This window comes from Calliopsis andreniformis, chromosome 7, assembly GCF_051401765.1.
Source record: "Calliopsis andreniformis isolate RMS-2024a chromosome 7, iyCalAndr_principal, whole genome shotgun sequence".
NCBI classification, from domain to species: Eukaryota; Metazoa; Arthropoda; class Insecta; order Hymenoptera; family Andrenidae; genus Calliopsis; species Calliopsis andreniformis.
In genome coordinates this window covers 13295576-13323190 of record NC_135068.1, presented here as the reverse complement: position 1 = coordinate 13323190, position 27615 = coordinate 13295576, and the positions used below count along the sequence as shown (strand labels likewise).

Sequence of the window (27615 nt, the reverse complement as noted above, 5' to 3'; positions counted from 1 at the left end):
AACGTATTTTAGGTTAGTATATCATAAAGGCATATGTATCTTTCAATATACATTTGAATTAAATGCGTCTTTTATTGAAAAAATGCTATTTATTATAGGATCGTGATATATTTGAATTATATAGTTGCTTCTGCGCAGACTCCTAGTCACGTAATATCTAGCGCATGCGCATAGCTACATCCTTATTACTGCGTAGTTAGCATGTAAATTGCGTTTCACAACAGTTTCTTCGTAACCGTTCAAACGTTGGGATTACATCCCGGTTTTTCTTTACTTTTTTATAGAAGAAACGAAGAACGAGCTTCGGAATGTCACATTTTTCGTGTTTATTAGGTTTTTTTCGTAGTAAATAGTTCTATGATTGTCTGTCATTCGCGATCAGAGGTCGCTGATATCAGTCTGAAATTTCTAGATCGGTAAAGTAGTTGAAATTGGGACACGAAAGTCCATGAGGTGTTATGTCTGCTTGTTTCTTGTCTGTGGTGGAAGTTTGAGCTGTACAGAATGCAGGAACCGTTATGACCAGCTTTCGTTGATATATTCGGTTATAGAACTCGAGGATTCAGTAATCACACATACTGTAGTCAGCTATGGAAGAGGAACAAACGCATGTACAACCGAACAACATCCTCCTATTTCGGCTCGCTGTTTCAAATAGTTTTAAACGCATCGCAGAATCAGTGAGGTAAGCAGCATTGCTAAATGAACTTTGTATCATTCTACTAATCGCTCTCTATTAAGTCTAAATTTGTTGGCAACTCGAAATTCATGGTTTTTGACTATTAACCAGAGAATGTCAAGATGCTTCATGTGAAATACTTTACGTAAAGAATTCGTGGGTAGAGGTTATGAGGATTGTTATGCTTTACTTCAACATTCGCGGTTTTTTTAGTCATTTAGAAACGCATGCGCTGCAAATTAGTTTACAAATTTGAATTTTCGACGCATTGTTTGAAGGCATAGCCCGAGTACAGCGAATTCGAACGGTTGTTGCGATTCGGTTATCAAGAAGCATGTTTATTGGTAATGCTTCCTTTATTGACAAAGTAGCGCGAAGGGGAGAGGGCCCATGTCACCAATGACCCAAACGAACGTTATTCGATGTCAATGGCCTCTGTGACTCGCATGTTAATTTGTCGATGTTCACGTGGCCCGACAATTGTCTGTTATTCGACCGTAGTCGAGAGTAGGACGCGGTCGATCTTCGAAATCGGTGGCTGTTGTTTCCGCTTCTGAGAAACTGCCGCCTCTCTTTGAAACCCAATACACCAGTTGACCTTCGAGGAATTCCACGAAGCGTTCGAGGAAACAAAGGGCCCCTGCCGTGGTTAGCACAGTTCGGCTGGCTTCATCATTCGTTCAGTGCGTGTCGCAGAGATCGCGCGTGCTTCTCGCCGTTATTCTCACGCGTTGCTATAATTTACCTGCTGACTAACGAACTCGCGTCATCTTTCCGCCCGACCAGTTCATCTTTCTGCTTCTCACGCGTCTCGTCACCTTTACAATTTCTTTTTCAACGATATTGTCTGCGTATGCTGTAATAACTCGTTTCACGGCGAGCTCTTAGAAACGGAAGTGAACGTTATGTAATCGCGGTAGAAACGCGTGCCCGATATCCGCAGGAAATTTTGCCTGAATCGGGACGTACCTGAAGAGCATTTCAACGAGGCAAATTCGATCAGGTCTGGACTAATGCAAATATGTAGCATCGATATCAAATTGCACCAGTCCCGGCCTGATTGAGTGTGCATGAGACGACGACTGAGGAACCGAAGATGCGGCTTTTGCCTCTAAGATCTTGGACCTATTTTATAGGGTACTAAATCAACTTGTAAACGCTATTATATTAATAAAAATTATCCACCTTTTGTTATTACTATTGTATGAAAGAATTCCGATTATCATGGCTAATTTTTCTTTTAGCCAAGACAAGTTCCTCGATATCCTTACGATTTTGGAATCGAAGCCGAATGTTGCACAGAAGTTGCATAATGCTATGGTGAAGGAACTTTACGATGGTATGAACGAGGATTGGGAAGATATTTTGCGTGAAGGTAGTATTCAGGAAGCCTTGGAAAAAGTTTCAAAACTATCGGACGCAAACTCCTCCGTATACGAGGAAGTTTGGCAAGTTGATTCACGGTTTTTACTCAGTAATTGATACAAAAATAATTTCCCATTTTATATATTTTCTATCTTATTTCAGGAGGCCACCTGGAAATGTACCTTTGCATTTACGATCTTTGGATGCCCACAAGATTGAGGAGGAAACTGAAAAATTATCAAAGAGAGTGCAGGAAATGGAAGAAGAGAATGTAATTTTAATAGAGAAACTGACAAATCAAAGATCAAAAATGTCTGCCTTGTATAATGATATGATGCAGTCCTTAAATAAGTCACCACTTGCTGTACAGTTATTAGAAAAGCGATTAGAGCATTTAGAAGAGTGTCTGAAGTTATTAGATCAATAAGTAATCACCTATTTTGGAAATGAAGAATGCGTAAAGGATAGAATGGTACGAATTAAGACTGATTTTTATATTTAACTCGAATCTTTATTAAAGGATATGTGATATTTTGTAACAGCTTGAACTCTTTACGATGTAAATAAGTATTATTTAATAATACTACATTTTATGAAATATTTTAATTGGGAGGGTTCCTTTTGGTGATTCTAGGATCGCATAGAATTGCATTAATTCTTTTTTTTAAGTATTGTGCTGAATTCGTTCTTTCCATCATTCTTTTTAATTTCCGCACTAAAACTATATTCTTCTTCTAAAGGAGATGTAAAAATTTAGTTGTGCCTATTAAAGGTACATATATCATATTTAAGAAGAAAATACACACGTACTTCTTGGGCTGAGATGATTTTCTTTATCTCTGTTAGTTTGTTATTATTTTCGTCCATAACCATTTTCAATTCCGTCAATTCTTTCCTCAAGCTATCTCGTTGTAAAGTTAAAGAATGAATTTTTTCATAATCAATCCCTTTCTGCGAATTCACTTTGCGAATGCATTTTGTATAATTGCAATGGATTCCTTTCAGTTCTTCAACGATAGTCTCATATTTCCTTTCTACAGTTTTTTCTACAAATACTCCTTTATCCCTTAACTTATTCACATCATATATTTCCATTTCTGTACATTCACATTTTTTACGAAGTTGAAATAATTCTGACCTAACATTTTCAAGTTCTTCGTCCATTTCCCGCAAATCGTACGTTTTCGAGACTTCCATTTCTTTCTACTTTGATTCTATTCGAAACCTGAATTTTCTATTTTTTCCTATACAATTTAAATAGATTTTTCTCTAAAGAAATTAAAATAGTAGAATATTCATTTATAACTAATTCATTTTACGTTCTTTCTTAACCTTTTTCTTTCTATCGAATCCCATTCTAGTTTAATTTGAACGAAGAAACAACATGGCTGCCACCGCGTCCAACAATTCCCGCGTAAACGGAAGCCGCCTCGCTATTGGTCAGAATACACCAATGGAATGCTCTCCCTCCTGATAACTTGCGAAGACGCTCGATAGATGGCAAGAGTGTTAGCTCAGTTTTTGCTACGCACCCGCTGTTCGCCATTGTATCGTGATCGCTGTTAAGTTTCGTGTTTGTGAGTGAGAATTGATCCGGTTTACTGAATTCTGGAGTCTTTCTACGCATCGAGTAAGTCCAAATTCATATTATATTCTAATCTGATAGCACAGTACCACGAATACGTTCGAAATTTCTCTCGCGTTTATGCCGGCGACGCGTGAGCTTCCGCTGGAACGACGTACACAGTTTTGAGGGTTAGTTTCTGACCCTCGCGCGTCGGGTCAGCTTTCTTCGGTGCGCGTGGTCAAGCCGCGTGCCAATTTCAATTCGTTTTTCCTTCGGTCTTTAATGATGTTCGCCCGAGAATCGCCTGAAAGTGCGACGAATGAACCAGAGTTACAAGCATAAAACACGCTACGAACGCATCGTTTTTCCAGTAGCGATATTACGTCGTGAATTTTTAGGCGGTTCGAGCAGACAAGTCGATAATTTTCGGCCATGCTACGAGGCGTAACATGCCTGTACAAATATCGCGTACGTGCAATACTCGTTTACCAGTTTTATTCGATATATCTTTGGTTCGTATTCATTGTTATGTAGCTGATCTCCAGTTCAGGGAATGGAAAGTACCGATGTTTTCGTTAGCGTTATCTTGCTTGTTAAAGCTTTGATTCGTGTAGGTTTCGCGTTGGCTACTTTGCGCCGCCGCGTATATCTACCATTCCGCGTAACGCGTAACCAATGACACAGATGCTTCATTATTTAACTTAATATACATACATATAATACTTGGAAATCATCAGCGGTAGTTTGATTGCTTTTTTTCGTAATTGAAATTCGAGATTACTTGGAAAATTGTTCGATTATTTTTTCTTATCAGACTCGATGCTGAATATTAACGTATAAGAAATATTCAGTAAGAAATATGACACAATGAACGAGTGACACGGTAGCTACGTATCACGTGTTCACTTGCATCACGATTTACCTTAGGCTGCTTGACCAGATATTTTGCATCATCGTCAGGTGACGAAACAGCGTCTCAGGGATATGTTTATGATATGATAACAGTTCGAAGAATCTTTGAAACGATCGATTTATTCCATGAAACGACGTTACGCAATTTGAGTTGCTTTTAACCAGTCTTTGCGACGGAATAAGCTCCCTCTGTGAATGGAAAGCAGTGTCATTCGCTAAGGTCATGGATTAACGTTTTTCATGCGTTAGCGAATGCGATATCGACTTAATACAATTCGATAAACAAGCGTACATCGGAAGTTTGAAATTAGTTCTCTTTATACTCGAAAGTAAAGCTCGTCCATTTTGCAAATCGTTCATAAATTTCTCGCTTTTATCGATCTAGATAAGGACCTTGAGCTACCATTTTACGCGACGGAATAGCATATGAATCTTATCTTTATTTCTTTTATTTGAATATTTTCCACACTGGACATTGACTTAAGATATATTTGGTCGAAATAAGGGTAGGTGTCCTTTTCAACCATTTCCCCCCAATGTTTTCCCCAACTGCAATTTAAAGTCCCGTACGATCGAAGATTGCCGTAAACAAGAAAGGACAAATAGTTGGAAGGGAAGTGCAATGGTTGTCGCTGTCGCCACCGCCCGACGCTGTGCGATATTCAGGTTCGAGGAAAGGGGGAGGGTAGTTTGGGCTAGGTCAAGCCGGGTTAGCGCGAGTTCAGGTAGGGGTCGTCCGATGGTCAGGGGAAAAACAGGGGTGGAAGGTGTAGTTGGTGGGGAGGGGTGAATTCTTTCCTCCTCCTCTTTCTCCTGGCTGTTCCCTGGCTCCTTCGGTCCGTTTCCTAACCGAACGGTACAACAAAGCGTTACCTCGGTAACTGGTCGCTTGGGGTTGCCATCACAAAACTTTCCAACTTGTGACTGCAAACATTACCCGCGTGGCACACGCGCTATCGAGAGAGAAAACCTGCGGGAGGGTTGAGGAGGAAAGTGGTGGGGACGCGTGAGTGACACGCACGGCCATTGTCACGCGAGCACGCGTGCTGCGACTATGGCTGCGACACGCACCACCGTGTCCCCGCGCGGAAAACAATGGAAAAGGGGAAAGATGTCTCTGCGACCGACCCCTCTTTCATTATTTTCGGAGCTGTATTATTTTTTAATGCGCGCTTACTTAACCGTGGCGCGATCTAATTCTTCCTGTGGTTAGGTGGGCGTCTCTTCTTTCGAGGAAAGGGACAGTTGGCCTGTGTTTTCTCACGCATTCTTACGGAAAATAATGCTTGTTAGCTGCACTTGACTTTTCCGATTCAAATTTGCAAATGCATGCACGTATCATACATGGTCATTGCTTTTTTTAGACGTACCATTGAGAAATTAAGATGGAATGCATTGTATGAAACATTGTGCATCGTGGAACTTGAGTCATGATGGACAAAATACGTGGGACTGTAATTACATCTGTAACCGACTGGATGATGTAATGTCATTCCTCGCTGACCGAGGTCAGTAACGAGAACACGTTTGCGAAAAATAAAATATACGAAATTAGACTGTAGGAAATAATTTCGAAATAACTGTATGCGTGATTTTGAGAATTAGCTATTCCACTTGAGCATTTCATTTGCATAAAATGCAGGTTAATTTGCCCTCAATCGTTTCCAGTTTTTGCTGCATCCAAACTTGCAATGCATCCAGCTACTTGTTACGCAACCTGTTTTCCTATTTTTATTTTCCAGGAAAGGGTAGATATGCATAGGCATTAAATGAAAACTCGTTTTAATGATTTCATATACGATTATTTGATTTTCATAAGTTGTATTTCTGGAATTGCTCCATTTTCCTTTTTACTATGTTCTCCGTTCTCTTGCGAGCCGCAAAAAATTGCATCAGTATTTAAAAAATGTCGAATTGCACCGTTGAAAAAGTAGGCAACAGTTTGAGTGGCTTATTGGGAAGGTAGCTAGCTATGTACGTCCATATTTCCCGTTTTGGCGTACAGTTTTAGAATCGTGACGATTGCAGGCTGTAGTTTTTAACGCGAGTTTCACTTTACTTAGGAGGAGGTTTTCCTCGAACCACGTGTTCAACTGGAACACCACAAAAGTCAACGAATCGATGACACATTTTTGCGCGCGACGTGCTCACCGCTCGTTACACCATCGACCACGCATCAACTCGAAAGGAAAACTCTATTCCACTTAAATGCACCGACTATACAGGGCGTTCCACGCCAGAACAATGAATTATTAATTGCTGAGAAAAACAGTAGAATAGGCGGGAAATGTCTGACTCGAGACTCATTCTACTTACTCTGCTATATCTAACTAGGGACTTATTCTACTGATTTCACTGTGTCTGCCGCCTGCAGTAGAATAAGTCCCTAGTCAGACACATTTCACTCGAACTTCATGCGTTTTTGCAATGTATATTTCTCATTTTGCACGTAGAATCCTCTTAAAATTCCTGATACTAATCGAGCAGCCTGTACACACTCTTCACGTAATCGGATCGAAACGTTTTCTCCAAGTCCCTCGATTTTCCACGGCGGAAAATAATTTTTCAGTCGACTGTTGGGATCGACACAGGGTCGCGTTACATAATTTGATTAATGCTTGACGTTAGAATCTCGGGACGTTGTAATGGTGTTTCAGTAAGTCGAATTTCGTAATAGCCATACCTGGTTGGATCGGCGAGCTATGGGAATTTGTTTGGGTGAAACTTTTCGACGGTGTGGGAAAGACGGAAGAAAGATGGTCGGTGTTGCCCTTTGTAGAAAGTAAGCACGTCGTGCCCCTGAATATTCAGCCGTCTGTTGCGCGCACACGGCGTTGCTCAAGAAAATTGCGACATCGCGTTCCTCACGCGTCCCTCTACTTAACGAGTTTCCCTTTTTGAATCTCCTCGCCGTCTCTTCCCTTCGGACTCGTAGTCCTTGGGAACCGCCGCCGTCGTGTACTTTTACAACGATGGAATGCAGCGATTGCCCGTGTCGCTCGGCGTTGATCTAGGCCTGCCTCGAATCTCATCCACGGCGCAACGCGAGCTGCATACGCTGCAAACCTCCGTTAATACATTCTCTCTAGCAAATTGCTCGTCGCTCGATCTTACGCAGCTTCAACGAGTTCTCGGAATTCCTTGACCACTTGAGAACAGCAAGTGCTCTCGGTCAGCCGCGACTTTTGAAGGAAATTCAAGATTCTGCGGTGTGATCGCTGTTACGGGATTAAACAGATGCAGGATTTATTCGATCGGTTTTTTAATTATACAGGATTTTCAGACCCGATTGGCAAATACGCGAACTAGTTTTTATAGGTTTTTTTTATGTTTACGAGATTCCGTTCTCTATCTGGAAATTATACTCGTATTAATTAATTTTCTTCTCGGGGAGCGCAATAAAGTTACACCGTACCAGCCGTTTTACGAGAACGGCTTCTCTGGCCTGCTTCATTAAACTGCACCACAATTATTGTTTTCAAACGTTTATCGCCGTGCGTTTAATTGGATGATACTGTTACTTTAGTGGATAATAATAATCGGGCTAGCGTACTTTATCAAACTTTGAATTACTCTCGTGTTTTCTCTCGTTTGCATAATAGGGCTTCTAAGGTCTCCCTTCGCTTCAAGTTTGAATTAACGCACACACGCTGCTTTTCGTTTCCTTCAACTTTTATGGTTGAGGAAAGTGGTGTTGAACGTCGAAACACTTGTAATTTCTTTTGAATCATCGTAAAGTTCCTTTCATACGGATAATGTTTCATTCCCAGACGGATGGTGTTACCTTTTCATTTTCAACTACCGCATCATTAGCGTGAATCGCATATGAAACCTATTCATCACTTAATGCGAGGTAAATGCGAGGTAATTAACCAAATTTTACATGGATTGTTGAGTCGTGCTAATTGAAATAACGCATGGGAATTCACAATTTCATGAATCTTATCTCTTACTATTATGCACTTATGAGTCACCAATCTCGGAATAAAAAAGACACAAAGTAGTTGAAGCAAAACATTGTTCAAAATTTTATATTTTTTGAGGTATCAAATTTCGGCCGGGACGGAGCAGTTACAAATTCAAAGCGTTGACTTTCCTTTAAACTGTATCTGTAATTAACGCTAATTAAGGGAAAGGTAGTTTTGTTGAAAAGTTGCAAGAAGTTGGGAGAGTTGGTAAATACACTTTCGTGGCCTCCCCTCGTTGACATGCTCCAATTAAAGACTTGCATCGCTAATAACTGTGTTTACCCTATCAATGAGCGAGCTGAAGAGACAATTGTTGAATAATCAACATGTGCCTTGCGTTTCATGAATTTTCAATCCAGTTTATTTGTTGCTTTGGTAATCTAAATTTTCCCCAGGTTCTGTTTCCCTAGTTGCAGCTTTTTTATCACTATCAGACTCCATTCAGTCCCCAGTTGCCAGTGCCCTTTGCTTTAGTCAGCTTTTGTTGTTTTCTAGGAAACAAGTGCAGGACTATAGCGGGACTCTGTCGGTTTCGAAAGGCTGATAAAGAGAAGCGTAGGCGGAGAATATAGGAACGTGTTCACAGGTGCAGCATGTTTCGCAGGACAGTTGCAATCGTTTGTTCGTCTTCGGTGGCCTTGAACCTGCCATTGCACGACCTTGCAAACCGGCGAATCCTTTCGTTTAAGCAAGTACGAAACTTTCGCTTTCACTTTCAACCGTGTTCTTGCCCACGCGTCCTTAATGCACGCTCCGAAGAAAAAGAAAAGGACAGTGTGCGCTTGCGTCTCTATTCGCAGGTTGCACCGCCATTGCACTTGCATTTCTCTAAAGTCCTCAGCTGCGCGTCAATCTTTTCCGCCACCCTCTGTTTTTCCCTCTTAACTATTTTTTTCTTCTCTTTTTGCGTGAAGTAGAAACTAGAACTCTGTGACACTAAGCAGATACAGTTAGTCCCGAGCGAGAAGAGTATTTCTCTGAAGTCGTTACATTAAGAGCTGCGAGACGAGACAAAATGTTGAAACGCCAGCAAGAATTTGAATGAATGTATTTGATTCATAATGAGCTGGCATAGACCTCTCGTGGGTTTCGAGTCACGCCAGAGTCTTTTTGAAATGTTAATTCTAGTCATTACGTATGATCTTGGCACAGTGACCACTTTAGTTTCATCGTGAATGGAGTCCCAGTTTCGATAGATAGTTTTATTTTTGACAGAGAGAATTCTATGGGTCGTGAATTTCAAAATAGTCATTTTTCTATTCATTTTTAATGGTGCAGATATCATTCTTAATTTAGCAGAAGACGAAAATAGAATTCTTTACCTTTTTCTCGAACTCGAATATGGATAGTGCAGAAATTTCAAATGCGAAAATATTCTTGAGAGCAGGCATATACTATGGTATTTCTGTATTTAAATAGCATAGCCGATCGACGGGAATGAGGCCATGGATTCGCATATGCGTTCACCTACGACTTCGTGCACTTATCCACTTTAATTTCTTCTGCCCTTTTGCTTGCTCCTACATAATTACGCGCGTCGACTCCTTTTTTCACAGACAGTAGCAAAAAATATCGAAGCTTTGCTCTCTATGTGCTCTGTTTACGCAAGAACAAGGCGAGAAGGAGAGCACAGCGACGTGTTTTTCTAAAACTACGCAATGAAACGAGGAAGAAAACTGATAGGTGTATAGAAAAAGGCGTGAGGGGATGTTGTATCGCGGTCAGATCGATAACGCGAAGTTGGAGGACGGTGGAATTATTGCGAAGTCAGGATACTTGTGGCGAGATACTAGATACCGAAGCAAGATCCAAAAAGTGGCACAGAACAGTTTAAAAGCTAGATTCCCGACTTGCTTGACCTATATCTTCGAAACTCTGTCGATTAGGTTTTCATCGGATTTCTTCCAATGAGAAAATTTCGAGTTCTCTCGATATTCTCGATACGTATTTTTCTAGAACATCGACCCTTCCCTGGTATACTCTGGCCACGATGCCAGTGACTCGCCGTGAAAGATAGAACCTTTTCTGCATTATTGAGAATGGCGTGCGACTCGCTGCTGTCCTCGCAATTGAACCACCTTTCCGTCTGTTCGTGCGCCTGTTCGATTTCAGTGATGCCTTAATGTTACATCAAACGATCGGTTCCTTGCAAGCGGAATCGAATCGAATCGAATCGAATCGAATCGAATCGACGAATTCTCACGACCTTCGTCACTACCGACTCTACTTTTCATGTCTTTCCTACATAATCTCCTTTTGCTTGGTCTGCTTGGAATGGAGACGTCTGGGCGTATTACGCGGGCTTTTTCAACGCGGTGCTCGAGTACTTGAACGCAGAGAACGGTGCAGATCGTTCTCTGCAGGGAGTAGATGCGAAGGACGTGAATGGAAGTTGATGGCGTGGTTGAGTGGGCGCACGACTTGGTCATCTCGAGCTTATATCGGTTTTAATTGAGACGCTCGTTAACGGGTGGCACGTCTTTGTTAAAACTTGGCCCACGTCCTCGTCTACGTTTCACGCGAGTCTTCTATCCACATTCCACGCTGAATTTTATCTTCCAGCTGTAGCTAATACCTGCTTCTCCAAGTCCACTAAAAGGTTCAATCTTGATTAGTTGTAAGCTGCGCTTGTACTTATCAGACAGTGTTAGGAGTTAGGAAGAGGGAGATCCCATGCCAATAGCTTTCCCAGATAATTGTGTAATCTGGGTAATTGAATCTCTATTGATCGAGAAGAAAACAATTGCTGGTGTTTCTGTTTACGCGAGAATAGGTGAAGAGAGAAGCTTAAGACGTGGGAAGCTGCATTCGCGAAACTGTCATAGTGCATGGCGGAGGGCTTCAGCGCGTAGCTGTGCAACAACTGGGCGGTGGCAAATTGTTACGCAAAAAATTGTCAGGGACGCTTGCATTCGATTCTCCATGCGAATGAGATGAAAATGGCAATACCTACATGTATCGAGGAAGAATGTTCAGCGTGGCGTTTTGTAACAGTAAAAAGCGAGTCGCTGCTGAGCATAAATCATTTGGCTAAAGCTGTTGAGTAACTCCCTACATTATTTACAAGACCTAGAAAATGATGGGACTCGCTGTTACACGATTTTTCTTCAGAATGTTATAGCACCTATTTTAGGACTTGTTTGTCCAAAATGAATAGCTCGTTAATAGTTCTTTTCCTAATAACGTAATTCGTAGATCGTAGTTATCAGACGGCCGCAATATTATGCGCGTAACGCGCGAAACGGTCTTATTATACGGAGTATCCTCGTCTCGTGGGTTCTATCGATCGATCGCGTCACGGAAACGTTTGACCGACAGTTGGAGCCCATACAGTCCTTTGCCTTTGTACTTTCCTAATTGTTAGGTGGGCATCGATAATGGAATCGGCCGGCGTTCTGCGAATACGAAATTATTTAAACGATTCGATGCGAATGACGCAATTATTCGTTTTAGTTTCGATCCCCTCGACCAGCGACAAGGAGAAAAATATGGTTCGAGTTGCCGCGTGTTCTCCAACGCGCCCTGCTAGAGAGAGAACCCTATTCTCGACCTATGGGATCATTTTCCATACGTACCAATTACGCTTTACTCTCCTGACATTACTCGTCCATCTCCCCCTGCCTTTGTCTAATCTAAAATTACGCCTGGTATATGTATTTGTAATAACTCTGTCTCGGGGAGGATTTCGAGGCAGCGTGACAGAGACTTAAAACCGTGGATACATAGCGTGGATATAGAGGAAGAGGGAAGAGGGGAGGGTGACAGAAGAGCTACGATGGGTGGGGAGGGGAAGGGGATGAAGGGGGCGGCGAGGGTGGCGAGGGTGGCGGCATCGAAGGAGGAGGGTGGATATCAAATATGCTTAGACAGATGCGACGTCCCACAGTAGTTTGCCATTCTTTCTCGTCCGTTTTTCTCTTGCCCTTTCTCCCGCAGTCCGTTTCCCTATTTCTTCGTCTCTATTCTGTTCTGCAGGCTCGTGCTGTTTTCAAACCCCCGACCCCGTCTTCGTGTCCGAACCTGCTGGCTTTTTCTCCATTTTTCCCGTCGTGTAATTACAGTTTCCAGCGTGTTGCATGTTCGGCAGAGTTCACGTACTCTCGAGCCGACCGCGACACCTGGATTAGACTTGAAAGGTGGTAATCTTGCGTTACGGCTGTCCCCTCTTTAAATAATATTCCATCCACTTGGCATCGAAGCGTCCTCGGGCCAAAGGAAACAAAAAACCGGGAATCGACGCAACCAGCACTGTGGCAGAAAAGTGGAATTGCCGTTTCCCGATCGATCAGAGATTGGATCGTATTCCAAAATGATCGAAAACGGGAATCCAATTTATCCATTGCAGTTCGTTTCGAGCGTGTCACTCCTCTAGGAAGACCTTTAGACGCCGCGCATCCCCTTCGAGTTATCCGCCTTTAAATATTGAACTTGGGCTTTGCTAGAACGCCCTCCTACATCCTTTCGATCAGCACTTTCTTGATCGTCTCTCCCGCCGACTTACGATTTCTCCTTTAATTTTCCCTGATATTGATCTCTTCCAAACTCCTTTTACTCTACTTTATGTGGTAAAACCTAGGGAAACTCGAACTCGTAACATTAGGACAATTAACTTCGGTTCATCGGAAGATCGACGTAGCTTCCACTAGTTTCAGGCGAGATGAATTTATATTTCCTCGAGACAGTCTCCTCTTAGCCTTGAGGAATTTCCATATTCAGTCAAAATCTAGTCAACTTGCCAGCGCAATAAGATTCGTTTGGTGCTCGGCTAGTGATCGGGAGAGGTAACTCGCGAGCTGGACAGCATGATTAATTATGTAGAAAAGCTGCGATCGATGTAGGAACGTGCTCCCGTAAAATATTGATACCACGAACACATTCTACTACCATAACTGTTCTATGTTCTCTACCCCCGATCTAACAACTATGGTTGTGCTATTTCGCGGGGACAAGGGGAGTAGAAAGTTTTGCGCGCGCGCGCGACTGTCTCTCGATTATATTCTATAACTGACAATACGAGGAGTGAATAATTTAAAGAAATAGTTTCCAGGGAATTTATTTAGAATTGAAATATCGTTTTAATCGCCTAGCAAACGCAGAGAAGATTGAGTCGTAGATTAAAATCTTCCTCTGACTCTGCGGTCGGAGGATCCTCGAGCCGTGAGAAACGTTCTTCGTTCGGTTTTCCTTCGACTAGCCACGACCAGAGTCAGTTAACCGCCAGCATCGCCTCTTCTTCGTCTATTCTTCGCTGGGCTGCGGTAGCGCGAATTTTTTCGTTTTCAGAAACCGGCTCTTCGCGATGACGGCGGGCTGCAGAGGACAATGGACTTGCGTTTATCTTCCTGTTGTCGAAACTTTACGACTATTCTACTCTTCCGTTGAGAAATGAATCTTGCGACAGCCTGAGATACCTCTTTGCTTCTTACCGATCTAAAGAGATTTAGATGCATTAGATCGCAGATCTTTTTTAAGTCGATGCAGCGATAAAAACTCTTTCTGGTATTCTCCTTCTTCTTCTACCTAACTGTTGGTCCCTTTCCCTCTGCGCTCTCCCTTTCTCTCAGACGTTGCTCGCAATTTCCGTTCGTTCACCCTTTTTCGGTCGTCAGCCTCTGGTTTCCCGCTCCATCGCATTGTTGTCCCTTCGCGGTTCACTTCCGCGATTCCCCTTCCCAAGATGATTCGCGGCTTAAAAATTCATTGCTCGAAATGGCCGGTTCTAGGCTAGTAGAATCATGCTAAACGTGCTCGAATCCATCGTTTTTAACCGCGTCTTTCTTTCGTGTGAAATAGTCGTGCCTGGTAGCTTTCAATGTCGGATGAGGAAACTCGTGCTTCATCGTGATATAGAATTACTATGCATCCCATTTACTGGTAATTTGAATCTCATTTTCTCGTAATTGGAAATTGAATCGCCGAGGCAAATTTGAGCTGTGCAAATGGAACTCGCGGCCAAGATTCGAATGTTTGCACTGCTCGAGGCATCGCGAACAAAGTTTTGAAATGGAATATTTGCATGCATATTGACGAGTATCTGAAAAAGTCGTCGTGGCTATCTACACGAGGAGACACGTTGAACCTGGCCATGGACAGGACAAACAGGGATGAATCTATTGGATTCCTATTGGATTCCTATTGGATCTCCTGGACCATCCCTGACACTAGACTTGAACTCTTAGTCAAAAGTGTAGAGCGTAGAGTGGGGCCGTTGATCTTGGAGGGGGTGCGCAAATGAGGGGGTGGTAATGGTAGCATTCGGTGGTGGCGGTGGTGGTGGTGGAAAGGAAGAAGCGGTTGCCCTCGAGGATTCCAGCCCGAGGTTACAGGCGCTAATCGCGGCTTGTGCGTGAAAGGGAAGGGAGCAAAGGTAAAGGGGAGAAGAAAGGTAGCCAAGGTGGTGATATCGACCGTAGATGTTGTTGATGCAAACGGTAACCATGGGTGACTCGGGCCGATTGACCAATTGCAGTGTTCATAGTGGCCGTACCTGACCAATCGGCGTACGGTCTGCTGCCGGTTTTTTGATTGGGCGATACCAGGGATAAGAGACCAGTTCGAGGCCGCCGAGATCCAGAAACGGACGTCGAGACATCGGGCCAACAGCATCGTCCTCACCGACAAGTGGAAGAACTTGCTGCTCGCTCGCCGATGTCCTCTTGCTCCTTTGCCACTTTGGATTTGGATTCTCTGTGTCTGTCCTCGGTCTGTCCTGTGTAAGGCTCTTTTACGCTTTCCTCTTCCGCACCACCGTCACCACCGACACACCACCATCAGGGTGTTTGCCGTAGTTTTGCACCAAAGTCCTCTCGCTTTGGCTCATCGGCCAGTTCGCTGTCGAGTGCTCCGCGACCAGAGCCCAATCTTCCGCACGACATTCCTTCCGAACCTCTCCGAGACTTTCCACAGCTTTCTTTAGGTTTCTTTGTTGTCCTCTATCCATTGTTCCCTTCGTAGTTTCACGCTGCGCTGCCATAGGTCTACTCTGGGTTGTTCTTTGTTTCTGACGAATTTCTCGACTCGTCTAATTTCGTGGCTCGTGTCCTGGATAGACGAGAACGACGACCAAGAGGTTTCCTTTTCTCATCCAGGCTTGCTCGAGTTCCCTTTTCGTGTCAGGGCTTTCAAACAGATCGAACTGTAGATTTTCTGCACTTTTTATTCCTCCAAAAATTGTGTTTTAACCTGTGCAAACTATTAGATTGCATTTAATCGAGCGATAGAGTTTTTCTCAGTTCCCGATTAACAACTTGTTGTTCTTGTCAGCTTTGCAAGTGTCTCTGAATGTGAAAAGAATAGGAACCAGATCAGTCTAGCAAAGTGGATTACATGGTACTCGGAGGTTTAACACCCTGTTCAGTGGACGAGCGTATATTTTCCAGCAGATTCGCGCTCGGCAATCCCCTCAACCCCCACCTATCCTCGACGCTGATCTATGTGTTTGCCGATGGGAAATTAAGTTATTTCATTATCCAACGCCACTGCAGTCTGTCGACTTGCCTAGGCGCGGTGTTGTGGCGCCAAGGAATTTTCTTAGAAAAAAGAACAGCGACATTGTCATTAAATGCGTGGATCCGCAGAGATTCGATAAAATTGTAACGCAGTAAATTAAAAAATTTGCGGGGGTGGCTTGCCACTGTAGAACTTTTAGTCCTGGCAGGTGACTAGGGGATACAGTGATATACTTAAGGGAAATAAGTTCAGAATTTTTAGTAACTCTGTTATTCTTCATCTATCTCTGTGATGAAAAATATTGGTATTTCATTTTCGATTATGTTGTTTGTTTCAGGCAGCTTTACTTGCAACAAGGAGGTGCCACATTTGTGAAGTAGGTGGTAACTCTGCAGGTGAGTTGGAACATCCTTTTATTTAAGCTTTCCACAGTTTCCAAGAACTCCCACCTCGTTTGAAACACAAATCACATTGAATATCCAAAGAGATGATCTTCGTAGTCACTAATGAAATTTCCCTTTGAAAACGACACGCCAAAGTCTGTCTCCTAAGTCCTTCGTGGATTGCAAATGAGTGCCAGTTGCAACTATCTCAGACGCTTATCTCTTTAATTGTTAATTACTCGAAGATTGCGCACTCTGCCTCGTTTATAGCGATTCGCCGATAACAGTTTAACATCTTTATTGTCTGAATCAAGGTTTTCAATTATCTTCAATTTTACTTTTCGCTTCATTTTGGATCAGAAATTGAATTACTTTAGAAAGCACGAAATAAAATGAATTTCAAATCGATCGTAAATCAGGAAAAAGGCTGCTTGAATTTTAAAGCAAGGACTGTCTGCGTTGCTATAAATTACCATAGACGAAGGCTTTGTCCTCCAACGCGTTTCCACGTTTTCGCGTATTTTCTTTCTCGTGTTTCCGCGCGAAAGCCACATTTCGAAACGCTCGTTTGCCGATCACGTAAAGATAACGTGTCCGTTACTCGAGCCTTCTCGCAACCTGCATTCGAATGAACGGAAAAATGAGACCCACGTCGAGAGATAACGGCCTCCCCTTTGTTGTTCCTTCTCTTTACGCGCAATAACGTATTCTCACGGTGGTCGCGAATGAATGGGATGGTTAGAAAGTTCATTTGCAAGCGCTGCATCTTTTAAACAGCGAGAGTGTTGTCTTCTTCGAAGTCGCTTGCATTTATCACTGGGTCGCCGTCTCATCGGTTTCTCCTCGATCCTTAATTGCGCCTAAATTAATCGATTTGTAGCCTCTCGAAGGTATTCATACGATGGAGTAATTAGAGAATAATTAACAGATTAATATAAGATGGATCGCGATGCAATTTGCTGTAACTCGAGGCAGGGTAAACCAGTTTGACGCGACAGTGGAATAAAGGTTTCCATTTCTTCTCTCGCGAATCAAAAACCAAATCACAGTGCATGACTGTGAATCCTAGAACGTGTATCAATTATGCAACGTTCACTCGCGGTGCTCCTCTTTTCTATTTCAGTTTTACGAGTCTGCTTCTCGGTCTCGTGTTTTACTTGCATTTCGGGGACACGATCCTTTGACTTGAACGATAAATGCGCAAGGCACGAGCAACTAGAATTCACTCTGGAACTTGTAAAATGTATAATTATAAGGAACGAAAAAGTAAGCGAGTCCTGAGGCAGCAGTCGCGTTAAGTTCATAATGTGATTCGCTTTGGACAAAGTGAAACTAGTTTTCAACTGATACCCGAGAGCGTCGCTAACGACATGAAAAGTCTGTTCTCTGCTAGGTAGAATGAGTTTCATTCGGTCGTGTCGGTGTTTCGACATTGTCTCGTTTTAGAGAAGAGAAATCGGCATTTTCATTCAGACAAATTACAGCGTTTACGGTGTCAGTGCTTTTTCTAGATTATAAATTGAATTATAATCGGTTTCCTCGAAATTCGTATCGAGAGATTAGACAGAAAGAGAGAGAGAGGGGAAAGGGGTGGAAATGTTTCCCACGAGGAAAACCCGTGAGAAGGTTGGAATGCTTAAAAATCCTTGGAAGGAAAGGGAAAGTGCAGATGCGAAGAGGGGCTCTGCGCGCAAAAAGTCTACGATCAGAATTACATAAGAACCTGCTGCGATCATTTCCCTTTCCACAATCGCCTAGCGTCGTTGACCAGCGGATGATCGCAAGATTTCTTTTCCGCTTGCCCCCTGGCCTCACACCAAGGGTGTCCCTCTCTCTTAAGATTTTTCATTGAAGAATGGTAGAAGGGGATACGGCATAGCAGGACACAGGACTGGGTGAGATGGGACGTGGCACGGAGGGTTGAAGGGGGTTGAAGGGGGTTGAAGGGGTTTGAAAGAGGCGAAAAGGGAGAAGGAAGGGAAGAGGGTTCGGCGCATGCGTGCTGACGCAACAATATGGTGAATTCTGCGAAGCAGTCCAGTATCCACCCGACCATCAGCTGATCAATATACTTCCGCACACACGCCACGTCATACGCGCGACACGCATGTCACGCATCGTGCGAACCGTTACGCGTGCGACACTCTGTGAACTTGTGAACGTGCACCAACCTTTGTGCACGAGGTCATCGTTCAGGCTAAAACAGCATCAGCAACCACGGTCCTCCATCATCCGGAGGACGAGTCGCGGTGGAGAAGGTACGTTCCTGAACAGCCTCCCCATTCCATTTCCCACCTCTCTTCTTTCACCTTTTCCTATTTCTTGCTGGTTGCTGGCCTCTGCGAGCCTGTATTCCGAACCCTTCAGCGAGCTCTGTCTAGACGGATTTTCTGTTTCTCTCGCCAGTATCGATCAGCGTGTTTAACTTGTTTAGGCCGAGATTAATTGATATTCTGGATTCTGTCTTAGGGAGCAATGGATAGGATTACAGAGTTTATCGAAGCCTCTGTTGTTAGATAGGAAGCAGGGTGGCGCGTTTCTCCTCTCTGAGCATTGACTTGCGAATTTCGCGACTGCACAAGGCGACACCGATACGGGGTGCATTTTTCTTCCCCCAGCCCGATTGTCACCGCATCACCGCAGCTGGGTAGTTTCACGAGCTATCCAATATTCTCGCGCATTTCTTCTCGGTTTGCGCGTACTGGCACACGTAGCCGCACCGCAACTCTTCGCGATCTTATCTTTGACTCTGATCGATTTTTCTGCAACACGTTACCGCTACCTGCTTCCCCGGTTGCTTTTCTCCAGAGAGTGACAAGTGTCTAACTATTCGTCGATCCCAAACGCGGTCAGATGATTTTTGAACTCGCGAGTCGGCGACTCGGTTGGGCAGCCGGCCGGCGTGAATGTTTTCCTGCCGAGTGGGCGAAGCGTATTTTCGGAGCCGCTGTTACAACACACGACTCGTCTGCGATAAACTTGAATGGAATGCCGATTCGAGCCTGCTCGAAGCGAGTTCACTCGATTTGCGGTTTTGGAGTTTGACGATGCAGTTGAGAGTACTGAAATGCGCGCAGGTCGGTCCTCTGAGAAGATAAAAAACAAGGGCAGGGGCCTCGTTTATCTAATCGCGTGGCGAGTGATGGATCGAAAGCTCTCTGGAATAGGCAACAGCGGTAGAACGAGAGGAGCCCGCAACCGTGAAATTCTCTCGCCGCGTGGCGATTGCGGAGAAGTCGTTCATTGACTTCTCTCCCTCCCTCCTAGCCTGGATGCATCCGGATTATTCGTTCACGTTGCAGCTCGCGGCTGAGTATACTTACGTGCACACATGTGCGTTTTCCTCCTCCTCTCGATCCCCGCTCTTTCATCCCTCCGCGCTGGGGGCCCCCTCCTCGCGTTCCCTCCTCGCGATCTCTCCCTCTTCGCGACGAAAGAAGAGGTAGAAGGAGCGGGGCAGGGACAGAGGAGAGACCCCGGCTGCACGCTGGAAGAAGCGAGCGAGCCTACCACTTGGCAAAGTTTCTCGTCTTCTCTGTGCAGTGTTGCTTCTTGCTCCTATCGGTTCCTTCCTCGCGCCCCTGCCTCTGGAGTCCCGATCGAGCAGGATACGCGTCTCTCACGTAAGCGGTAAGCCGGAGGATATTGGAGGTACGACTTCGCGAAATTTTCACCCCTAGAGAAGACAGGATTAATCGACGATTGTGCGAGGAAACGAGCGCAGCGACCTTGATTTTTAATCGTGATCATCGGGTTAGAGCCTTGTGTATGTGCTTCTGTGATTGTGCTTTCATTCGGAGCAGTGAAGATGGGAGCATAAATAAATATTATTTCTGAGTTAGGCTACCAGTGCACCGTCGACCAGGATTAAAAGGACGCTTATTTTCTCTGTGCAGGGTTCACCGCCGATCCATCCAGGAGGCTGCAGCAGCGAATACCATTATCGGTGAGTAACAGTTTCGCGTTGACACGACAAGAATGCAACCGCGCTCGATTCTGTATGCAAGTCGCGAGCCCGAGGAATTCACTCGGCGAGAATGCTCGAGAACGGGTGACACTTTTCGAAGTCGTTCCTAAGAATCATTTCTGCTTGAGCAAACAACCGTGTAACTATGCTTCGAGTAAAACATAAATAATTTCTTTCTCTCTCTTCAAGCTGAAAGCGAGCTACGTATACAGCGTATTCTAATATTTCCACATTGCTCAGAGCTGATTTTATTTACAAGGCCAGTAGCTTAGGATAGGAAATCCCAAAGATCTCCGACTGTTCTAAATGAAAATGAATTTGCAAGAAGAGTTGGATTCGATAGTTCTATTCGAACGAGCGCTATTGTTAAGATAGAGAATGAATGAATTTTGTCGTTGATTACGCTGTGTACGCGTTGCAAGCCTGGTCGAAGCGAAAGCCTTCGCCGCGAAATAAACCTTCGCCTCGAGGAAGGGAATAAGGATACGGAGGGCAAAGGGAGGCGAGTGGTCAGACTGGTGTAACAGGAGGTTACTCGTCGGCAGGCAAGGGCAGACTTGTGCTATTGCTCCATCCTTCTTCGACCTGTTTGCGCATTACTCGAGTATCTAAGTCTAAGCTTGGAATGCCAGAGCCTCGGAGAGGGAGGAAGGGTTAGCGTACGGATAAAAGACCCTTGGCGTCTCGCGCACCAACCTCCCGAGAGTTTTCGTAGCAGGGTCAAGGAACGATACCGCTTTCTTTCATGCTTTCGCGTTCTACAGATTCTCTATTTGGTACCCAGGAAGAATTTACCTTCGCGAAAGTTGAATTCCATTCACGACTTTTCCCTCCGAATCAACCGCGAATCTACCGCGATTCTACCGCGAATCTACCGCGAATCTACCGCTCGATTCAGCTGCGCGGCGATCATTCTAAATAAATTTCACGCAGGCTGTGGCCGTTCTTCCGGCTTGTTCGTTTCGTAGAATCTAATTTTAAGCTTGGCCGACGGTCCAGTAGACAGGCGCTGACACGAGGACTCGTTAGATACTCGTCTCGTGGAAATAATTGAACCGTCAGATGCAGAGAGCACGTGACCGAGGATCGATCGATCTTCGCGATCGTTTTGGCAACTGCCCGCGCAAAGAAGCGGGACTTTGAAAGGACTTGTTGCTCGGTAAGCATAATCAGGAGTTAAGAGTTGAACATTTAGTTAATTGGATAACATTAGCGCCGCGGAGCTTCTTGCTCGAAGCATCGATTGTTCGTTTTTTACGTATCTTCGCGAGCCGAGAGATAGTAGACTATGCAATTATTTACTTGTCCTGTCCTTGTACCCATACGATTCCAGATACGATAAATTTGTTTGCGTAGCTTCATGAGCGACATTTTAAGCGATAGCTGCAATCAAAATTCAAACTGAAATTATTCGATTCTGGGAAAAGGGAGTATTTCTCGAGCAGGCATTTCCTCGTTGTTTCGTGTTTCCCAGGTCTGTGAGTCGATTCGACGCGTTGCATTATCTTCGCCGTATCAGTAACCGGTTTTCCTTTTATCACTCTGCCGTATGATCATCGTGACGCGTTTAACAAGCATAATGTGTTCACGTATCCTTTGTTGACATAACTGTCTTGTTTGCTTGGAAAGTACGATTCCCAGTTAGGCGTGGACTCCTCAGTGTCCTGGAAAGCCTGGGATACACGAAAGGATAGCGAACGATAAATAGTTAGCTTTATTTAGACGACCGATTTCATTCAGTTAGCACGTCGAACCCTGGGTCAGCCTTGGGTCAGCCTTGGGTCACTTCTAGGTCACATTCGTCTCTTTTCGTGTCTCTTAAAATTCGTAGGGTCTCCTGGCCCATTTTTCTTCCCTTCGCCACCAGCCCTAGTGCAGGCATTTAGCTTGCTATTTGAGATATGGCATTTGACCCAGGATCTCGAACAGAATCCCAACACACGAGCCTCATATTTCGTCAGGGGCGTGCAATTTCGAGAACGGTATCATTGTCACGCTTGCCGCAATTATCTCGGATATCCGCTTGCTGTGCCGCGTTGGAATAATTATTTGGGTTGTATAACTACGGAGGCACAATTATCGCGACAACAGGCGGTCCTCGTATCGCGCGTTCCGCAGATTCTCCTTGCGATTCTCTTTCATCGAACTTCCGCGAAAATTGGAACAGTCTAGTGACATTATTTCTCTCGATACGCCCAACTTTGTTCCACGTCTTTCAAGAAAAACACAAAACCTCTCTGCTCGGGTCAGTCAGGTCTGTCTCTGACAACAGAGTAGTAGTCTATAAAGCAATATTCGTTCATTCTGACGAATTTCTTGTAGGCCTTGTCATGCTCAAGTTCAAAGCCTCTAGACATGTGTCACTGGCACGCATCATGCTTCGAAGTTATCAAGAATCGATCGCATTTTTGGTCAAGATTGCGAGGAAGCACCCGAGTTGTGGATCAGTATCGAGGTAACTGTGTAATATCTGGTAGCTGCACGTGCTGCGTTTCAGGGAAAGGAAAAGAGCAGATGGAGCAAAATAAGGTTGAGCATAATATCGAATATTCTTTTACAAGCCATCGTTCAGGGTCCAAAGTTGCGTCACAGTTAGTCGAGCTGCATAAATACGTATTCCAGTCATGGTTGAAAGCATTGGGGTCCGTTCGCACGTGCGTCGAATGTTCAAGTTGAAATTGCCGCCTCAAGTTCATCGAGTCGAAGCTGGCCACTAGCCCTAATTGTGGTCTCCCCGCTCATTTTCCCTTGGTTGGCCTCCATTCGCCGACGTATATCGCGAGCCAGCGACCCTTGGAGTGGCGTGTGGACTGCTTATGGAGTGGTTTAGTCGATGCACTGTTGCCGTTAGTGGACTCTTTGGCGCCTCACGCTACTTGCATCGCAGACTCTGCGGCGCCCCTTTCCACCCTCTGCTCTTCCCTCCCTCTTTCGCTCCCCAACCCTCCCCCAGGCTAGAGCTCGCGAATAGCAGTACGTAATGGAGGAATGTATCACCAAGCGAATTCAGTTCTACTTCCTTTTTTTTTTCGAGAAATGGAATTTTCAGAGTCGTTCACTTTCTACTGTACTTAGTTCCTAATTGCTAGCTAATAAGTTTGCTCTGTGAGGAAGCAAAGTTTGGGTAGAGGATTAACGCACTTAGGTGAAAAATAATCCCCGCCCCATTATGTTATCGTTTGCTTTCCCTCGCGAACACAACGATCGACTCTTCACCCCAGTTTCGCCCCCTAGTAATGGCGGGACAGCCAGGAAACGTTGGAGGTCTTTCCGAGCTGGTGTCACGACATGGTCTAGTCACGCACCCTGTGCGTTTGTTGAGAGCATGACGGTGATTGTAAAAAATAACTGATTGTCAGCAGAGTGGTGGGAAAAATTGATAGTTAATCGAAACGGAGTAATGACGTGCACATTGTTGCAGAGAAAATATCTAAAATTGCCTTGCAAGATCTGAGTTGTTGCCATAAGTGAACGTGTTCCCCAAGGTTCTGGCTGATTTCCTCGAAAGTTGGGAAACTTTTCTCCAGGTTCAGCGATGCTATCGTTAGCGAATCGCGACTAGATATTTTTCTTCGGTCTTCGTGACGGCTGTTCGTGCCTCGTGATTCTTTAACGAGCCGCGAACAAACACAGCCGTGTTTGGAACGTCTCCCTGGACGTTTTTCTCGCAGCCTTTTTCGCCAACCGCAATGAAATCGAAACGACGAATCGCAGAGGTCGCCCTTCTCTTCCGAATCGCCATACTAAATTATTAACGTCGCGTGCCGACCGCTCCACTATCGATTTGCCTCGTCTCCTTGTTTCTTTTTCTAGCCGCTTCTTCGTCCTTTCGATTACCAGCCGTCTCGGTCGTTATCGATTCGACAATCACGACACCGAAGCAGATTTTGCTTCTAGTTGACGACAGTGACTCCTTTTTAGTAGAAAGAACAGTATTCGAGGAATCCTCTGATCGTTCTTTGATTATCAGGGTGACTGAATGTAATATCTGAAACTTTCCAACAGAATCGCGTATATCATATTGCCTTGTAAATATATTGCTCCATCTTCTCTCGTGAGCCACAGAGCAGGTTAATAGCGCCGTTTAAAAGGTATTCGTCATATAATTAGAGGCAAATGTTTGATTAGCCGAGCAGCAATTAACATTCGACGTAGGTGCGTTATAGGCGGGCTGAACCTTCATGTTCTCCATTGTTGGTTCCCGACTTGATATGCTCGTCGTGTGGCCCCGATTTCTACGCTAAACGCGTATTATCGCGTTATAGCTTCACGAACGATCGTCGCCACGTCACGTTCTGCTTCGTTTTCGAACTGAGAACACCAGTTCAGAATTTTCTGCGCGTGCCATTTGTGGATAGAAGAATTCTAATTACACGACTGAGAACAAGTGTCTTCGCTGTACTGCTGTCGAGATTTCTTCTAGTCTTCCCTCTGAACTTCAACCACAAAATAGAGGCTTCTGGAGGTATGGCTTTTACAGTACTTCCAGTTTTACCATAACTTTTGTTCTTTCGTTTCCTGGAGGTCGCTGCGCTACTCTGCAATCTTATCGTGTTTTGAGCATACTGCTCCGTCGTTTAAGACTTCGACTTTACGACTTCGCTGCGAGTTTTATTGCGGAATAAGTTCTTGCGTAAGCTTTTATTGAGAGTTTCCAGTTTGCAGCAACATTAGAATACACGAGCTGCCTGAGCACCGTGGAATTAATTCATATCTGTGCTCTGCAAATCTCTGGATCTAGACTTTCGAAGTCTCGATACGGGACTGCGGGAGTTGGCCTATTTTTCTGGGTTACCGTCTTGCTGTGGTTAGATGGAAGCCATTTCGAGACCCTAATTGCGCCATGAATCTTCGCCACGGTTCGCGCGTTTCGAAGATTCTACGCGCGTGAAAGAAATGTCGCTACTTCCTTCGAGTTAGGACCGTTTCCGTTTAATCGAGGTCAGAATAAAATATGCCAGCTAAAAGATTTAAAAAATGAGTCCTCCGCCGACCTTAAATACACATTTTTGCGAAAGAAGTATTCTGTAGAGAAATTCCTCTTGGGTTTCTATCCACGTATGGCGTCCGGAAATGACAACGTGCGCTGCAATTCGTAATATAAACCTACAAACTCGTTTAGCGCTCGAGTAACTGTTTGCTGTAGGAACACTTGACTCATTGTCCGTGAAATCGGGTTGTAGTGTATGAAACATGGATGAAAGAATTGAACTCGACACCCGTTTGTGGCAAATTGCCTCAGATTTCTTAGCCCTGAGGTGTAATTAACAATGAATGCTTTTGTTGCAGGAATAATGAAGAGAGAAGCTGATGCAGGCGCAATGACAGGTTCAGGAGGACCAACGAGTCCTCACAAGCGTTACAGACAGGGTGACGATGAACTTCGACTTTTAATCCCCAGCAAGGTAAGCTTCCAGTCATTATAAAATAGGTTGAAAGAGCGAGGAGAAATTAGCGACTTGTAGATTGAATTTCTTACGAAGAAGACAAACTTTCCTGCAATAGTGAGTTTCACCCTGTTAAGTTTCCAAATGGAGAACCGCGTAATAAAATCTTCTCAGTCACCGGTTTTCTTCGCCAGGCAAAGTCCCCATTTTCCCACGAGCTATTGGCTGTTTTCCACTCGCTTTTTCACCGTCAGCCAGTTGTTGCAGTAAAAGCTGACTGCCATAAGCGAAACCTCCTGCTGGCACGTTCTCTTCCGGCCATTGTCGCTACGCTCGACGAACCGTTATCGGATTCTTCGACTTTCTTTCGTCAAGGAAACTAGGAATTGCTAAATTTTTCTTTGTACTTTCCACCGAGACAGCGGGAACGCCAGATAACATTTCAGACTAAAGACGAATCACGAATCCTCGGGGAACAAAGGATTATGCTTCGAGCTGCATTCTTTTTCTCTTGACTGCAGTTGCGATCTCGATGGCCAATCGGATTTACCTCCATCAATCTCGATGGGGATCGAACCAGTCGCGCATCACCGATCGTACACAATACCGATCGCTGTTACGTTAGGTTGTTTTATTGAACGATACGCAATCGAGATCCCCGCGAGAATGGTTCTTGATGTCAGGGTCGATCGTATTGGAAATGGGCGAAGGATCGTTCCTTTCAAGAGTGAACTCATTCACTTGCTACGACAACGGAGAATGTAATTATCGTAGTGGCGACTGTTGCGTCGGATTGCAACAGTTCGCGTAACTTATCGCTACTCGCTAATCGCTGAAACGCAGTTGCCTCGGTGCTCGTTGGAGAATCGATCGACCTTCCGCCACGTTTCTCTCTAGTAAGATCCTCCGCCCCCCGTTTCTCCTGGGAGACAGGAGAACAAGAGAAATTGAAATGAAATAATCGAGATGAATTGCTCGTTGGGTTATACAACGAGGCTCACATTTCATGGCGTATTTGCTCGTTTATTTTAAGTACAAAGCGTCTTTTTTCAGGGGAACTCAAACTCTGCTTTCTCTTCGCTTTTAAAGCATCTCTGGAAGCTGCGGAGATAACTTTCACTATGAAAAGAACGAAGTAAAGATCACCAATCTTAAAGAGAAAAATTGTCGATCTTTGAGCTGTTGTAACTTTGTGAAAAAAAATCGTACAGCAGTGTACCAAGACCCATTTTAAAGGGCCAAGCCTCTACATTTTTAGCCCCTGAGTCGAATTTTCTCGGAGGCTCTTTTGTATTCGGATGAAAGGCAAGAAAGAGAAGCTGGTTTTTCTCCCGAATATCTTTCAAGTTTAGACGTCTCCACGGAACTTAATAAATTTTTTTCGAGACTAATTTTGCACTTGGTTTCACGGCGGAAGCCTCCCCTTTCCAACAAGACTTCAAAAATTGATCTGCGATTTTTTTTGGCTGAGTTACCTCACTTTGAATGAAGTGGTACGCGAGGTACACTGACTAAACTTATACTCAAAGAACACTTTGCATTCAGACTGCGATAACTCGGCGAAAAAAAATCGCAGATCAATTTTTAAGGTCTTGTTGAAAAGAGGAGGCTTCCACTTTGAAACCTAGTGCAAAATCAGCGTCGAAAAAAATTTATTAAATTCCTGAGAGTCGTCTGAAGTTGGGAAACATTCGATAAAAAAATCAACCTTTCTCCTTCGGCAGGTGGATAGATAAAGGATTTTTTTCGACCAAGTTCAACCGAGGGATGTTAAGGTAGAGGCTTTACCCTTCAGAATGAGACCAGGCTGACCTCGCTGCGATTTTTTTTGACGGAGATAGAGCGGTTCAAAGATTGATTACTTTTTCGGAGTCTGGATCACTGCGTGATTCAGCGGCTGCAGGCTCACTTTTCATTCAGACTTTGATATCTCGGCGA

General features: G+C 44.3%; 3 protein-coding genes across 9 annotated transcripts in view; 2 read left to right on the top strand and 1 right to left on the bottom strand.

The window, feature by feature from the left end:
* The first annotated feature begins 289 nt into the window (after positions 1-289).
* LOC143181557 (uncharacterized) lies at positions 290-2866 on the top strand. Of its 2 annotated transcripts, none has more exons than XM_076382050.1 (3): positions 290-685; positions 1924-2127; positions 2207-2866. In XM_076382050.1, the coding sequence occupies exons 1-3, from the start codon at positions 591-593 to the stop codon at positions 2469-2471; spliced, it is 564 nt and encodes a 187-aa protein (XP_076238165.1). In that variant the 5' UTR covers positions 290-590; the 3' UTR covers positions 2472-2866. The 2 variants fall into 2 exon arrangements, with proteins under 2 accessions (XP_076238165.1, XP_076238166.1); XM_076382051.1 differs by lacking the exon at positions 290-685 and adding an exon at positions 1762-1816.
* Positions 2798-3226, bottom strand: LOC143181558 (uncharacterized). The gene has a single exon (XM_076382053.1). It carries the CDS (start codon positions 3206-3208, stop codon positions 2798-2800), a length of 411 nt encoding a protein of 136 aa, XP_076238168.1. The 5' UTR covers positions 3209-3226.
* A 268-nt stretch (positions 3227-3494) lies between these two features.
* Hnrnp-k (Heterogeneous nuclear ribonucleoprotein K) overlaps positions 3495-27615 on the top strand; it is a 45526-nt gene continuing 21405 nt past the window's right edge. For 2 of the 6 annotated variants that reach the window (XM_076382452.1, XM_076382447.1), the window contains exons 1-4: positions 3496-3674; positions 16278-16335; positions 20220-20269; positions 25580-25695. In XM_076382452.1, coding sequence (XP_076238567.1) covers positions 25585-25695 — 111 coding nt within the window. In that variant the 5' untranslated portion in view covers positions 3496-3674; positions 16278-16335; positions 20220-20269; positions 25580-25584. Of the gene's footprint in view, positions 3675-16277; positions 16336-18519; positions 18582-19828; positions 19954-20022; positions 20090-20219; positions 20270-25579; positions 25696-27615 lie in introns of those variants that run through there. The other 4 variants (XM_076382451.1, XM_076382450.1, XM_076382449.1 and 1 more) reach the window with 4 other exon arrangements.